Raw genomic sequence first — 15,193 nt, 5'->3', positions numbered from 1 at the left:
TAGGATCTTTAGAGCTGGAAGAACTCTTAGAATTCACCTAGCCTGATATCTAATCTGATGGATAAGAAAACTGATGCTTACAGTGGAAGACGTAAAATCAAAATCACAGAGTTGGTAAGTGTCAGTCCCACTAAAGCCTAGAGTTAAGTGTTCCTTCCCCTAATATCAAGGTAGCATCTTTTCTTTTTCTTTTTCTTTTTTTTACTGTGGCTTGCAGCAGGAAGCTAGTACTACTTCTTTATATTTATGTAGTTATTTTATAATTTAAAATTATTTTTGATGTCTATTACCTCATTTAATCCTAACAACCCCCTGAAGGAGATATTATTCCCATTTTAGAGATGAGCAAATGGAGGTTTGGATAAGTTAAATAACTCATCCAAAAGGGCACACAGCCTCGAAATGACAGAGCTGTTACTGGGACTCTGGCTCTTCATATTTCAAGATTCCATTACAATACATCTGTAATTCGGCTATCTTTTGAAGATTTCCAACTCCTGGATTCTATGATCTGTGAAATTGTGGCCAGTCCTTATAGTGAATAACCAGTATGCCTAAGGGTCCTGGCCCTGGCCTAGACTTCCACATATCAGTATTTTCTTTTCACATAGATCATGAGCTATTTAGAAACCTATTGTGAAAACTGCAAATGGTTTAAAAAAAAAAAAAAAAAGGAGCCAAGAAGAAAAACAGGAAAAGAAAAAAATGTGGTTGATGGTAAGTCTTTGACAATCATTTTGCACTTTGTCTTTAGAGCACGTCTGATTTAAACAAACTGTGTGACATAATTGGGGAATTGTACTCACAAGGAGGTGATACATCTCTAGTGTATTTACTTGAGTCTATGTAGTCTGATTTCTCATTCTAAAATATTCAATTCAACACAATATAAATGCCTGAGTCTCCAGTGCTAGTGCTTATTAATTTATTAGGAATGACTGTGAAATATATAACTTTGTTTAATTATATGCAAGACTAATGCAAATTTTTTTTAAATATTTTTATTTATTTGTTTAACACAGAGAGAGAGAGCACAAGTAGGCAGAGCAGCAGACAGAGGGAGAGGGAGAAGCAGGCTCTCCGCCGAGCAGGGAGCCCGATGCAAGGCTCGATCCCAGGACCCTGGGATCATGACCTGAGCCGAAGGCAGCCGCTTAACGATTGAGCCACCCAGGAGCCCCAAGACTAATGCAAATTTGAGGGATGGGCTCAAAGGCAAGCTCAAAATGTAATGTCCAAGTCTACGCTTATGAGAATGGAACTCACATTAAGACCAATGCTAAAAAAAAAAAAAAAAAAAAGCAAGGAGGATATAAAAACACGGCAAAATCCAAGATGCCAGAAGATCCTAGGCAAGGGACTTGATTTTGAAGGATCTCTAAAAGACTTGCATCATAGTATAAACCAATGTTTAACAAAGCAGCTTTGGAATTAAAAAAAAAACCAAGCCCTTTAAAAGGAAATTCAGGTAATTCCAGTAACTCCGACTGAATTTTATAAAGAAAAGGAAAACCATTTTCTTTAAATATGGATGTGAGACACATGATTTTGGTAAGAAGCAAACTGTGTTTTTAGAGCTTAAATGAAGATCACTCACAAAACTGCCATTAGTACTCAAAACAGTTCACTGTCACACTGATAGCAAGAGTTCCCAGATGCATTCATTCCTCTAAAAACTGAAATACGAGAACATTAAGATTAAGCAGTTTATATTAAATACATATGTTTGGATATATTACTTAAATCAAACTTCTGGGTGCCCAAATATGCCTCCACATTTAAAGAAAATGTGTCCCAAATCAAACTGTAATTTGTATTTTATTCCTTAAAAACATAGCTTCAGGGACGCCTGGGTGGCTCAGTCGGTTAAGCGTCTGCCTTCGGCTCAGGTCATGATCCCAGGGTCCTGGGATCGAGTCCCGCATCGGGCTCCCTGCTCCGCGGGGAGCCTGCTTCTCCCTCTGCCTCTGTCTCTCTCTCTGTCTCTCATGAATAAATAAATAAAATCTTTAAAAAAACCCAAAAAAACAAAAACAAAAAAAACATAACTTCAAGCATATATCTAGTTTGTTACACAAATTACACTGGACACTTTTCCGGTGCCTTTCCACCATTTCAGAATTCCCTCCTACCTTATAAGTTCCAATAGCATATTGTTTCTACCTCTTTTTGTAAAAGTATTTATTTGAGAGAGAGAGCGTGCACAAGCGGGGGGAGGGGCAGAGGGAGAGAGAGAGAGATGGATAAGCAGACTCCCTGCTCAGGGACCCTGGGATCATGACCCGAGCCAAAGGCAGACGCTTGACTGACTGAGCTACCCAGTCACCCCTCTACCTCTTATCATATTCTGTAATTGCACTATTCATGTGTCTCTCTCTCCTACTAGATTTCAAGTAGCTGGAGGACTGGGCCTTAAACATTTTTTTTTTTTAATTTCCCATAGAGCCTAGTAATTGCTCAAAGAATAGCTTCTGAATTTAGAAATCAAAACAGATTTTCATGATTTTCTCATCCAAGTCACAGCTGTACTCATTAAAAGCCTCTATTCCACAAAAACTGGGGAAAGAAAGGCTTAGGGAAGAGGTATTGGCCCCCACCATGGTCAGGTTCAACCCTAAGCTTTTTTTACATGTGTCATCTTGTTTAATCATTAACAACCTTATGGAATAGGTATTTTAATATCCAAGGTTTATAGACAAGAAAAGGTTCAGAAGCTTGACTAAAGTCCAGGCAGCTGGTTAGTTGCAGAGTTGTGATTCAATTCAAGTCCAGGTTCTATCTGGCTTTAAAGCCCATGATCTCTCCACTATAGTACACTGCCTCCATTGTGTAATAGCAAAGAAGCCTTTAAAAGGCTTCACATTCCTTGTGAAGAAGATAAATGAAAGAATTAAGAAAAAACCCAAAAACCTCTAAGTCAGCTATTATCCAATCTTCAAATCCTTCCTAAATTCGCTACTTACTGTGATTTGGGGGAACTCTTTTAAGCAAGTATTTTATACCAACAGACTCTCCCTGCCTCCTCTCCAATCCAAAGAGATACCTGGTGTAAGAATATTTGGCAACAGACTTGAAGACTAATTCCAAAAAGCTTGGTGGTCGGCCAATTTTCTTAACAGAAGCTTAATGTCATTACTCTGTTCAAAAGCTGTGATCATTCTAGTCACTGAAGAAATCTCGGCTATATAGTTTTCTTAGTTCTGAGTGAGACTTTATTTGGGCTGAAAATGAAAAGTCAAGCCAATTCTTATCCTATATTACAATGTTCAATTTTTAAATTATAAACTCAAAGATATTCTACTTAGTTTATTTGTGTATTTACATCTAATAAGTAAAATAAATGTTCCAGGCTGGTGATTTGTCAGCCTGGTTTTTGGTCCCAAGGCATTCAGCTTTTAGCATAACTGAAACCCACATGAATAACACTAGGCATGTAGTCAAACCTAATTACTTGATGGGGGGCAGGGTACGCAAAAGCAAGAAAGGAGGGTGGATACAAGCAAACCAGATTTTCTTGCTTTAAGTCATCACTTCTTTTAAAATGAAAATTTTCATAAAGGTTTGACTCAGAATTTATAGAACAGAATCAAGACTTATGGTAACAGGATTCTGTCCCTCAGATCTATTCCTGTGAACAAAATCAATGTCTGAGTCATGTGGCTGTTCAGATATACGAGAAATGAAAGAAATCTTTTTTTTCCAATAAAAACCTATGCATATTTTAATGAAGGATTCCTAAAGGAAAGAAGAGGTACAGGCTATAAAACAGTTTCCCATAAGTCTATGGAACTATGGAGATGGGGATAAATAGGAGTATAGACTACTTGCCTGAAGGTGATTACACTGTGAACAGTGTGAGGAAATGCACTATAAGGAAGAGCAGTGAGGGAAAGGGGAATTTGACCCAGTAGATAAGTTATGACTCAGATTATTGCATTTTTCAAAAAAGACAATCAAAACCTTTAGAATTAGTGATGTAAATGTAAGATTAGAGTAAGTGAATATACAAAAATCTTGAGACCCATTGTAAGAGCTTCCTTTTGTTCAGTGAGAGTCAGCGAAAGACTATAAAACTAGGTCCTACTAAGAGAATAATTTATTTAATCTACTCTTCTTATCTAAGAGCCAAAATAATGGTTTTGTAAAAGGCTCCAATAAGTCTCAAATTTGAGCAGGAACAGATACATACGTATGCATACACCCACCACAAATGTGTATATTGACATTGGTAGATATGCAGACACCTACCTGATAAGTCTTCCAGTTAATTTCATGTACTAGTGAAGAAAACCTAATGTAACCAGAACTATTTCAGATATTATTAGTCATGCTTTAAGTTCAAGGACAAATTTTAAGATATCAACGTAGCGGGCGCCTGGGTGGCTCAGTTGGTTAAGCGACTGCCTTCGGCTCAGGTCATGATCCTGGAGTCCCGGGATCGAGTCCCACATCGGGCTCCCTGCTCGGCAGGGAGTCTGTTTCTCCCTCTGACCCTCCCCCCTCTCATGTGCTCTCTCTCATTCTCTCTCTCTCAAATAAATAAAAAATCTTAAAAAAAAAAAAGATATTAACGTAGCTTAGTTTTTCCTCATGTGAGACCACAAAGAGTGCTATCTTTTTGGCAGCAAACTACAAAGACATGTGTGGCGTATCTTTGCCCAGGGAACCAATTTGAGTCTCAGGGTCTGAGGCTCAGATGGGTGGCTGGTCACTAGATAATCCTGCTAGCAACTCGCCATACTGCCTGAAACTCAGGACCCCAACAATGAAAATAGGTGCATATCATCAATCTCGACTATAGTGCCAAGCAAGCATGACAAGCTGGTACAACATGGTCCATTGCTCCAGGTGTGTATAACAAAATCATCAATAACTCACATAAAAAACACTTTGAGGGCCACATTGCCAAAGGCCAGTCATCGTTCCCTTGGAGACTGGTAAGGAGTAAGCAACTAGATCTACTGTGCTACCTTTCATCACAATCCACCCCCTATCTCTCTTTTTCTTTTAAAGTAGTCTTTTTTTTAAGTAGGTTCCACACCCAGCATGGAGCCCAACATGGGGACTGAACTCATGACCCCTGAGATCAAGACCTGAGCTGAGATTAAGAGTCCGACCCTTAACCAACTGAGCCACTCTGGTGCCCCCCACCCCCATCTCTTGATCAAGGTCTTTTTAACAACAAAATAGTCATAGTTATTTGGACTTCTGCAGTCAGTACAGCATTTATACATAAGGTGCAATAAGAACAACATAAGCATACCTAATACTTGCAGAAGCCAATGAAGGGCATAAATAGGCTTCTTTTAATCTGTAAGACCATTTCAAACATCTTTATATTGATGTACCAGTTTAATTATCTGTTTACTTCCTTGTTCTATGACTACTTGAACTTTGTGATAGAACTGTATAGAGCCATTTAATATGGTAATGGAACTAAATCTAATTCTTCCTCAGGCCAATCACTTTCCATTGGTATCATATTCTTTGGAGGTTTTAGTTCGGTTTCCCAATACATTTGACTATCACGTGATTTATTTATATAAGATAGTTGAATTTTGCCAACAATACTAGAATCACACCATATCACAATATGGCTAGGATACAGTTTGGTTTGGTTACAAAATAAATCAGGAAGTACCACAGAAGTGTTTATTAAACCCTCCTAGAATTGTTCTTTGCCCACATACTAGATATTATTATGGACAAGTGTTATCACCAGTGAGGATGATTCTGTCATTTCTAGGTTCCATGTGAGCTGAGGACAAAACAAATCACTTGGCTCAAACCACACTATTATATAGTTATAGGTTCTCACTGACTATTGTGCAGGAAGGCCATCTCCCTCCCATGAAGAATACATGGTATCATTGGATACATGGGTACCCAAGAATACAATGGGTATCATTCAATATTATTCCTACTAGCTCGTCTTATTTTGGTCCATCCATTTGGTCAAGGTAAGTTAGAGATCAGCAATGTAAGTTACAATTTCACTCAAAAAAAATTCCACAAGGTTGGGGATCTGCATGTGCCTCAAAGATGTTCTCCCTGAGCTTCCATAGCTAAAAATGGGAGGCCGTTACTACATGGGTCCTTGGGCCTCCATTTGCAGTAAAATAGTTAACAGACCCTGTTGTGTCAGAAACATGCTCTTTCCCAGTGTTGAGTGCTAGCACTCTCTAGCATTATGTACTGGGTCTGTATGACCATATTATCAAGGCTTTACCCTCTTTCCAAGAGGATTCCCATTTTTTCCCTCCTGGCAGATGATTCCTTCCAATGCCTAATCTCAAAGAATAAATTCTTTTCTTCTGAAAGTCACTCTTCAAAAGTTAATTCAGCTTCTTCCATTATACCGAGGCCAGCTTCTATTTCACCTAGAGCCCCCTTTTATTTCACTAGCCAATGTTTAATCCAACACATGCCTTGTTGCCACTGAGTATTAACTGCTTAAGTACAGTTAGGATTCATGCACCACACACCAAAATTCTGGGTGTCTCATGCCAGAATCAAGTTATAGTGGTCACTCCCAAATTCATTAGTTTGAGCACACCAAAAGGTTTTCCATAATCTTCGTGGTCTCAGGTTAGGGTTGTTCCCAGTGTGGACACAAATCCACCATGTAATGCCTGATATGTTATTTTCATTCACAGCCCATTGATACTTTTCAGTTGTTTAAAAGCTTTCTATGCACAGAAACAGGGATGATATGTATTCTCACACATCGTACTATGACATCTCAGGCATGTGGCCACTATGTGCTGCCCATTATATTTGGGCTCTTGGTCATCAAAATTTATGATTACGCATTTATCAGTTTGCCTGACATTATATACTATGCATTATAATAGTTCAGAGGGAAGACATTCCTGAATATTCTAATGAATTCCTCATATTCTAATGAATTCCTCATATTCTAATGAAGGCAAGTTTCCATAACTCAGTTTCATTACCATTTCTACCTGTAAAATGGGAATAATGCGGTTAAGTATTTAGTGATAGTTATAACCATCATGTATATCAAGCTCTACCTTTTAAAAATAAATAGGAGGGGTGCCTGGGTGGCTCAGTTGGTTAAGCGACTGCCTTCGGCTCAGGTCATGATCCCAGGGTCCTGGGATCGAGCCCCGCATTGGGCTCCCTGCTCCACGGGAAGCCTGCTTCTCCCTCTCCCACTCCCCCTGCTTGTGTTCCCTCTCTCACTGTGTCTCTCTCTGTCAAATAAAAATAAAAATAAATAAGTAAATAAATAAATAAATAGGAAGTCAGGAAAACTGAACAACATGTAAATGACATTGTGATACCTTCAAATATTAATAAGCAAAAGGGATTACCAGTCATATATGTAATCCTTTAGTCACCAAAGGATACACAGAAATAGCCCACTAAGTAGTGAAAGGAGCCCTTTCCAAAGCCTTCTCTAAAAGGTGGGAAGTTTTAATGCTATTCTTTTTTTAAAAGATTTTATTTATTTATTTGAAAGGGAGAGAGGGTGCGTGAGCGCGCGCGCACATGAGGGGGGGGAGGGAGGGGGAGAGGGAGAGAATCTCAAGCCGACTCTGTGCTGAGCACGGAGGCTGGCGCTGGTAGCTTGATCCCATGACCCTGAAATCATGACCTGAGCCAAAATCAAGAGTCATACACTTAACTGACTGAGCCACCCAGGCACCCTGTAATGCTATTCTTTACACAACTTAATGTTCATAAAATATATTATAAACTATGAAAATTACTTAAATGAATGATGAGACCAGAGTTGAATATTCAATGGAAGTTATGTGACACCAGTCAGTTCTTTATAAACTGTATTACTTTCTGATAGGGTTTAATGCCAGGTTAACAGATTGTAGCACTTAGAATTTAGAAATACATACCCCACTATGAACATATACAAACCAAACACTCTTGTCATTGTATCCATAACCTTTAATAGTCATACTGGATACCAATTTCTCTCCAACCTCAGAGATAAAAACAGCACAGCATATAAATGTCAAATATTAACACACTGTGAAACTACTGAATGGCTTGGCATAAGAATTTTAAACATCCTTTTGACCACAGCTAGTAACAGGCTGAACTTGCCACCAATGTGATAAGCTGCTTCTCTCAGGAGAGGAACAGAAGTCAATTAACTTTAAACATTGAGATAATCATCATTCATTATCATATACTGGTGTCTAATCTTTATGAAGGTTTTATAATAAGATTTCAATTTCTAATCTGTTCCTAAATTCAATTAACTTCAATATAGAAATCTTCACTGCTCCCCCACTCCCAAATAAATTGGGTTCACCTTTCCTTCTTGGAAAGAGGGTACATAAGTGGCCAGAATTTCATTGCCTTGGGAGGAACTTCTCAGTACATATAAAAATGTATTCCTGCCCTTACTATATGATCAGCTGAATGCATTAAATCCCTACTGAGCATTCTGGAGAAATAGCACCGCACTCTACTGTACTGAGACTACTCGAGAGGGGGAGGAGCTAAGAAATGATGATGGTTGGGACCAGGGTGGAAGCAATGGAAGTGGTAAGAAGTAAGTGGATTCTGGATATTTAATGAAGGTAGAACCAACAGGATTTGCTGATGGAAGTTATATGGGAAGTGAGAGGTAAAAGAGAAATAAAGGATAACTCCAAGATTTCTGGCCTGGGGTCAAGAGAAGTTCTTTTGAAAAGGGAAGCAATAATAGCATGTTTGTGTGTCCACAGTGACAGAAGACAGGGCAGAGGACATAGGATACAGACACAGATACATACAGATGAATAGCTGTGGCGGAAGCAAGGAGAAGTACTCTTTGGATCATTTCAATTTCCTCCATGGAATAAGATCCAAACTACAAGCAGAGAGTAAAGTTAGAGGAGGTGCTGGAGGTTTAAGGAGAAAGGAACGTGTATGATTAGTTACTTGCGAAAGCAGGGGGCGTGGCTCAGAAAACGTAGTATGATTGTTGGCAGCATTAAGGGCTCACTCCAAGTTTGTGGTCATAAATTTAAAGTGAGATTAGTCTGTACTGAGGTCAGTGTTTTTTCTGCTACTTCGAAGTGCAGGCACAGAGTAGGGAGGAAGTAGGATTTAACCAGGGTTGGATTTTGACAGCAAGTGTAACAAAGAGAGAGAAGGGCCAAAGGAACTGAAGATGTATACGTGGAAGTGACCATGGAAGTGAAGGTGGGGAAGGAGAGAAGTGAGGGTATCAAGGGGATGAGGGACAGTTTAAAAGTGCTAGGATCAATGGCACACAACCACAGGTAATTCCCTGGTTCAGTGATGCTTTTGTGTTTTTGCTCTACTAATTCTATACTTTGTACCTATTTATACATCAGTTGTTAAAATATGATATGATAGAAATTATGAATATGTGACCGGAGCCTAGCACTATATCATGTACCATCAGATCTGTAGACCTGCCTTCTCATGATATTCAGCCTAGTCTCTCTTCCCAGCCCTGATCCCACATGCAAATACACACATGCACAGACACACACATACATGTAAAATAACAGTGGTTACCTTTTGGTGGTGACTGCAGTTTTTTTGTTACATGGAGTTTGGGTGAAGGTTTTTTCTTTGTACTTTCTGATTTCTAAATTTTCTATATTGAGCACAAAATGCTTTGATAATTTAGAAAAAAAACTAAAAGAACATATGCATTTACACCCATATATAATTAAATGCTGGCTGTGCTCCCTAATGAGGTGTCAGAAGACTTAATCAAGCAGGATTAAGGCCATAGACAAATTACAGAAAATAAAACTTTTGAGAGGATGGAAGCTGGTATGCTTTAAAAACTATCAGTTTTCATAAAACATGCATGGATCACTGTCTAGCAAGTGAAATATATTAAAATGCATGACTCTGAAACCACAATTAAAAGAGTATTTTGGGGGCTCCTGGCTGTTTCAGTCAGTGGAGCATGTGACTCTTGATCTTGGGGTTGTGAGTTTGAGCCCCACACTGGGTGTAGAGATTACTTAAAAATAAAATCTTTTTTAAAAAAGTGTTTTTAGATTGGAAGAAAGAACCACTGCAAACCTGTTTCCTGCTTTGAGCTCTTGCATTCCGTAATCTTCGAGCAGAATAAAAGATAAAATAGCCCACAGTTGCTGCCGTAATAATAAAAAAGGACACAGAAACGAAGAAAATTGAATAGTGATTCACCCAAGGGCCATGTTTTTTCCCTACTTCGATGACCATTGTTACTTGTATGCCTCTTTGAATAGATTGCAGAATTTTTGTGCCTTTCAGATTGCCAATCATGATTGCAACAATGTCTCCTGCACCTGTAAAAGAAAAGAAATTCAGTTTTAGTTTTGGTAAAGCATTCTGAGTATAAAAATCCAATTGCTAAAGTGATTTTACAGTATTCCCAGTGAGACAATGGGAGGATACTCATTCATTCAATTAACGTACATTGGGCACCTACTATGCATATATGTTATAGGGGATATAAACATGCTGAGACTTGGTTACTGATCTTAAGGAACTCATAGTTTAGTAAGGAAGCTATGACATATAACAAATACCTCTCCTCTCTTCAGGTTAACCACCTATAATTCAACAGTATTGAGTTAAGGGCCAAATTTGCCTCTTACATGAAGGCTTTTTTTTTTTTTTTTAAAGATTTTATTTATTTATTTGACAGAGAGAGAGACAGCGAGAGAGGGAACATAAGCAGGGGGAGAGGGAGAGGGAGAAGCAGGCTTCCCGCAGAGCAGGGAGCCTGATGCGGGGCTCGATCCCAGGATCCTGAGATCATGACCTGAGCCAAAGGCAGACGCCCAAAGACTGAGCCACACAGGCGCCCCACATGAAGGCTTTCTTAAAGATAAATAGTCCCCCAGATGGTAAAGAAGAGGGCTTACAGGGCGCCTGGGTGGCTCAGTCGTTAAGCGGCTGCCTTCGGCTCAGGTCATGATCCCAGGGTCCTGGGATCGAGTCCCACATCGGGCTCCCTGCTCAGCGGGAAGCCTGCTTCTCCCTCTCCCACTCCCCCTGCTTGTGTTCCTGCTCTCGCTGTCTCTGTCAAATAAATAAATAAAATCTTAAAAAAAAAAAAAAGAAGAGGGCTTACATCCTAGGGAATCTGAGATTTGGGGAAGACAGAAATAATTAGCTACATACTTTCCCAATTTATAAGGTGACAGACTGTCTCATGAGCTCACTACTAAAATGTATAAGAATTTACATATCAGGAGTAGTAATCTGAAATGTTTACCAGCCCAAACATTCTATCTATCTATCTATCTATCTATCTATCTATCTATCTATCTATCTATCTATCATCTATATATCTCCATGTGCCATTTTCCCATGTCCTCTAAAGCAATATAAAATTTGTCCAAGGTACTCTAAAGTTTTGCACGGACCTAATCAGGTGAGCAATGAATAGAGCATGTAAAATTAATAGTAACGTATGGTTCTATTCAACACCAACTAAGGTCAAGCCTGAAATTAAACTAACAGTCTAATAGTCTAAATCTTAGTCTAGAGGCTTAATCTCTTTAACACCTCCCTCTCCACCCCCAACTATATAAATCTTGTGAAAAAAATAAAGGACAAACATCTTTCCCGGTGTTGTGAGAACGTCAGATTACTCATGCCATTCCAATGCTTATCAAGGTTTATATTCCTTCTAATTTATATGACCTGAGACCAATAATCTTAAGCAAAAGAATAGAGTTCTTTGAATGTTAAGAGATTACCAACCAGAGAAACCTCCCGCCGATACTAGGTTAAGGCACTAATCTTGGTTAATGATCAAACTCCAATCTGGAATAAACACAACCCCACACCCACCCACACAGTCGCCCGAGAGCGCGCACACACACACAGGACTCTAAAAGGCTTAATCTCTTTAACTAGACTTAACTACGTAATTTTCTCAATTTATAAGGTAATAGACTTTAGAATTTAAACACAAAAGTACATTACTGAAATAGTATTCTTACTTTGAATGGGCAAATTACGAGTACAAACCTTAAATGACAATGTACATAGCAGAATTACTACCCGAGTAATCCCTTAAGTTTATGGTCCCTAGTGGCCAAAGTCTTCAATAGATCAAGATGATCTTACTTGAAGTTACTAATTCAAAAAACAGAGTCATAGGGTATTATTACAGATCCTTAAAGTTCTAAAGACACTTTAAAAAAATATATATATGAGAGCCATTCAGTTAAAACCTTTTACAACTTTGCTAATTTGCCAATACTTAGTTTGGTAGATACTGACAACTTAGTCTCTTCTCATTCACATGAAGAAAATCTCGAAAGCAATGGGAAATGGAGGGGTCTGAAAAGCCTTTTGATATATCTTTTTCCTCTATTAGTATATGACCCAAATATCCCTTACAGATCTAGAGAATTGGCTATTTTGCAAGACGGCAGCTAATTTTTCTATTTATTGGGGAGTTTTACATTTCTAGCTTTGGCACTAAAAGCACAGATATTATTTCAATTCTCTTTTGTCATTATTTGTCTTTCCTCTACAAGCCATCTGTCAGGAAAATTTTGGGTTATAAAGATTTATTATATAACCCAGCATTTATTTCTGATAGTGCAACCTGTATAATCTTTGAAAAGTAGAGATAATTCTAAAAATCAAGCTTTAGAATTTAATTTTAAAGATTTCTTTTTAAATCACAGATGTGTCCTAAATTTTTTGACTAATAGAAATAAGTTTTAATTCTTTTAGAAGATATGAGGTGGGTGGCAGGGGTGGATGCTCAGGAACATATGGACCATTGTGGCCAGATGGCGATTAAAAAACAAAGAAAGTCAAGAAATGTACTTTGTCTACACATAGGGAACAATGCTGTGCTTCAGTTGCCCCAAATTCATATTCATACATGCTATATATAGTCCAAATATCTATTGAATTAGTTTTCTAATCATATACAAGACCTATTTCTAAATATTCTTATACATCTCCTCCTCCCCACACCTTTGCAACTATTTAAAAATTGCTCCCTCCTTCCCTTCCCAATCACAGTTATGGTATCACAACCCTCTGGTCATCTGGTGTGAATACTCAGAATCCTGTCTGAATACTCACTGCTAACCTAGTCAGTCACGTAGATGCTAATTCCTTGGTGTCTCCCATTATCAGATCCTTCCTTCCATTCCTGCTACCTATTTAATATAGGTCCTCCTAATTTCTTTGCCTGAACTCCTTTAGTAATCTCCTAACTTGTCACTCTATATCCCATATTTCCCTGTCCTTTAAAGTTTCATCAGAGTTTACCTTCCTGGTTGACTTTTGCCATCACTTGGTTGCATCATGCCTCCTTCTGGCTCTAAAGTCTTTCCTGACTCATTGGCCTAGCATTTAAACACTTTTATGATCTGGTCCCAACTGACCTTTCCAGTTTGATATATCTCCACTACAACCCCATCTCATGAACACTCAGATCCAGGCACATGGCATAGGCTATTGTCATTCACTTTTTATAATTCTCCTTTTTGTTCATTCTGTTCCCTCAGACTAAAATTTCCTTTATCTGCTGACACTCCCCCCTTCTTCTCTGCCTGTGCATTACCCAAATCCCAGCTCAAATGCTGCCTCCTATATTCTTTTCCCAAGTTCCCAGAGAGAACGTAAATGTTCCCTCTTTGTTCCCTTGTCCCTTGGTTTTTAACCTTTGTCTAATACTTCATTTTCCTTTGCATTTCAATTGGCATGTTGTAGTCCACCTCTAAATTAAGAGCATTTTAAGGACAGAGACTGTCTTTTAATGAACTACAGTAATGCTTTCCTTTAACTGGTATTGTCAGGGAATTAGGTATCCTGTAAAAGTAAAACTTCCAAGTAACAAAAAGTTTTACACAAATAATTTTAACAACATTTAAAAAAGTAATCTATACTGTCCTATTTTCCTAACTAAGATCTACTGATTATGATTTATTATTGACAGCGGATCATCTTTGTGAGCCATTATTTGATGTGGTACTGGTAAGGTTATTTGTCCCCAAACTGTTAAGATTTCCCACCAAAGCCATAGATTTTTGGAGCTAGAATGGACCTTAGAGGTCATCCAGTCTGACTCATTTTTGAGTTCTCACTTTGGGTAATTTTTTTTGGTCGGGGGCGGGGGGGGGTAGGTTCTCGCTTGTTGCCTCTAGCAGTATCTCTCCCTCTTTCTAATTTTGTACTTCCAATCTGCTTTCAACTCTGAAAAGTCAATGAAGCTTTGGTCTAAAGAAAAAGTAAAACAGACTTCCAAAGAATGCTGGAGGGCTTCAGTTGCAAGTACCCTCTGATATTTATATTGGTTGCTCAGTGACATTTTTGTTTGCTTCCTGAATCCTGGCTATGCTCTGGGTAATTGAGGTTGCCAGATAAGATTTATCTATAAACTAGACCCTGTTCTAAGTGCTTTACATGCATTAACATATTTAATCCTCATATCCACCCTATAAGATAGACATTGCTATTATCTCATTAAAGATAAGATCGACTAACTTGCCTAGGATAACACAAGCTAGTAAGTACAGAACTGGTATCTGAACCCAGGAAGTTTGGCTCCAGTGTCTCTTCACCACCATTCTACATCACAGTGAAACCTAAAGCTATTATTTTACTGTAAAAATGAAAATTAAATAGATACATTCAGGATGAGGGGGGTTGTGGCAAATATTTAACAAGGAGGAAGCCTTGATGTGTAGTGTGTGTCAATTTCCATGGCGTAAATAATCCTCCCTTGGCCATATGAGTGCACAGTTGGGAAAATATGGGTACAATTACCTTTTTTTTTTTCTTTAAAGATTCATTTATTTTGAGAGAGAGAGAGCACGCCTGAGTGGGGTGGGGCAGAGGGAGAGGGAGAGAGGAAGCAGACTCCCTGCTGAGCACAGAGCCTGAGAGGGTCTCAGATCTCAGGACCCTGATTATCATGACCTGAGCTGAAAACCAAGTCAGATGCTAAACTGACTGAGCCACCCAGGCGCCCCTGGGTACAATTATCTTGATAGCATTCACTCAATTCAAGAAGGAATCCTTGAACTTGCTACTTAAAAATCATTAACAACACCAAGGAGCTCAAGTTTTGTTTTTTACATTTTCACTCTGCTACCTAAAATATTTTGGGAGAAGGGACAGATTAGGGATAGGTAACAATATGCAGAAGAAATACTCCAGTTTCAAATGTTCAACAGTGAATAATGGTTTGTGCCTGTGCCTATCTTGG

At 38.6% G+C, this 15,193-nt stretch overlaps 1 protein-coding gene across 2 annotated transcripts in view; it reads right to left on the bottom strand.

The window, feature by feature from the left end:
• RNF128 (ring finger protein 128) overlaps positions 1 to 15,193 on the bottom strand; it is a 103,155-nt gene that overhangs the window by 27,277 nt on the left and 60,685 nt on the right. For both annotated transcript variants that reach the window (XM_045881035.3, XM_045881024.3), the window contains exon 2: positions 10,042 to 10,289. In XM_045881035.3, the coding sequence (XP_045736991.1) occupies positions 10,042 to 10,289 (248 nt within the window). The remainder of the gene's footprint in view (positions 1 to 10,041; positions 10,290 to 15,193) is intronic.

This window comes from Mirounga angustirostris, unplaced genomic scaffold (assembly GCF_029215605.1).
Source record: "Mirounga angustirostris isolate CCGP_5_RB_7025 unplaced genomic scaffold, mMirAng1.0.hap1 SCAF_11, whole genome shotgun sequence".
NCBI classification, from domain to species: domain Eukaryota; kingdom Metazoa; phylum Chordata; class Mammalia; order Carnivora; family Phocidae; genus Mirounga; species Mirounga angustirostris.
Note: the sequence above shows the minus strand (reverse complement) of the source record. Positions and strands in the feature narration are given on the sequence as shown.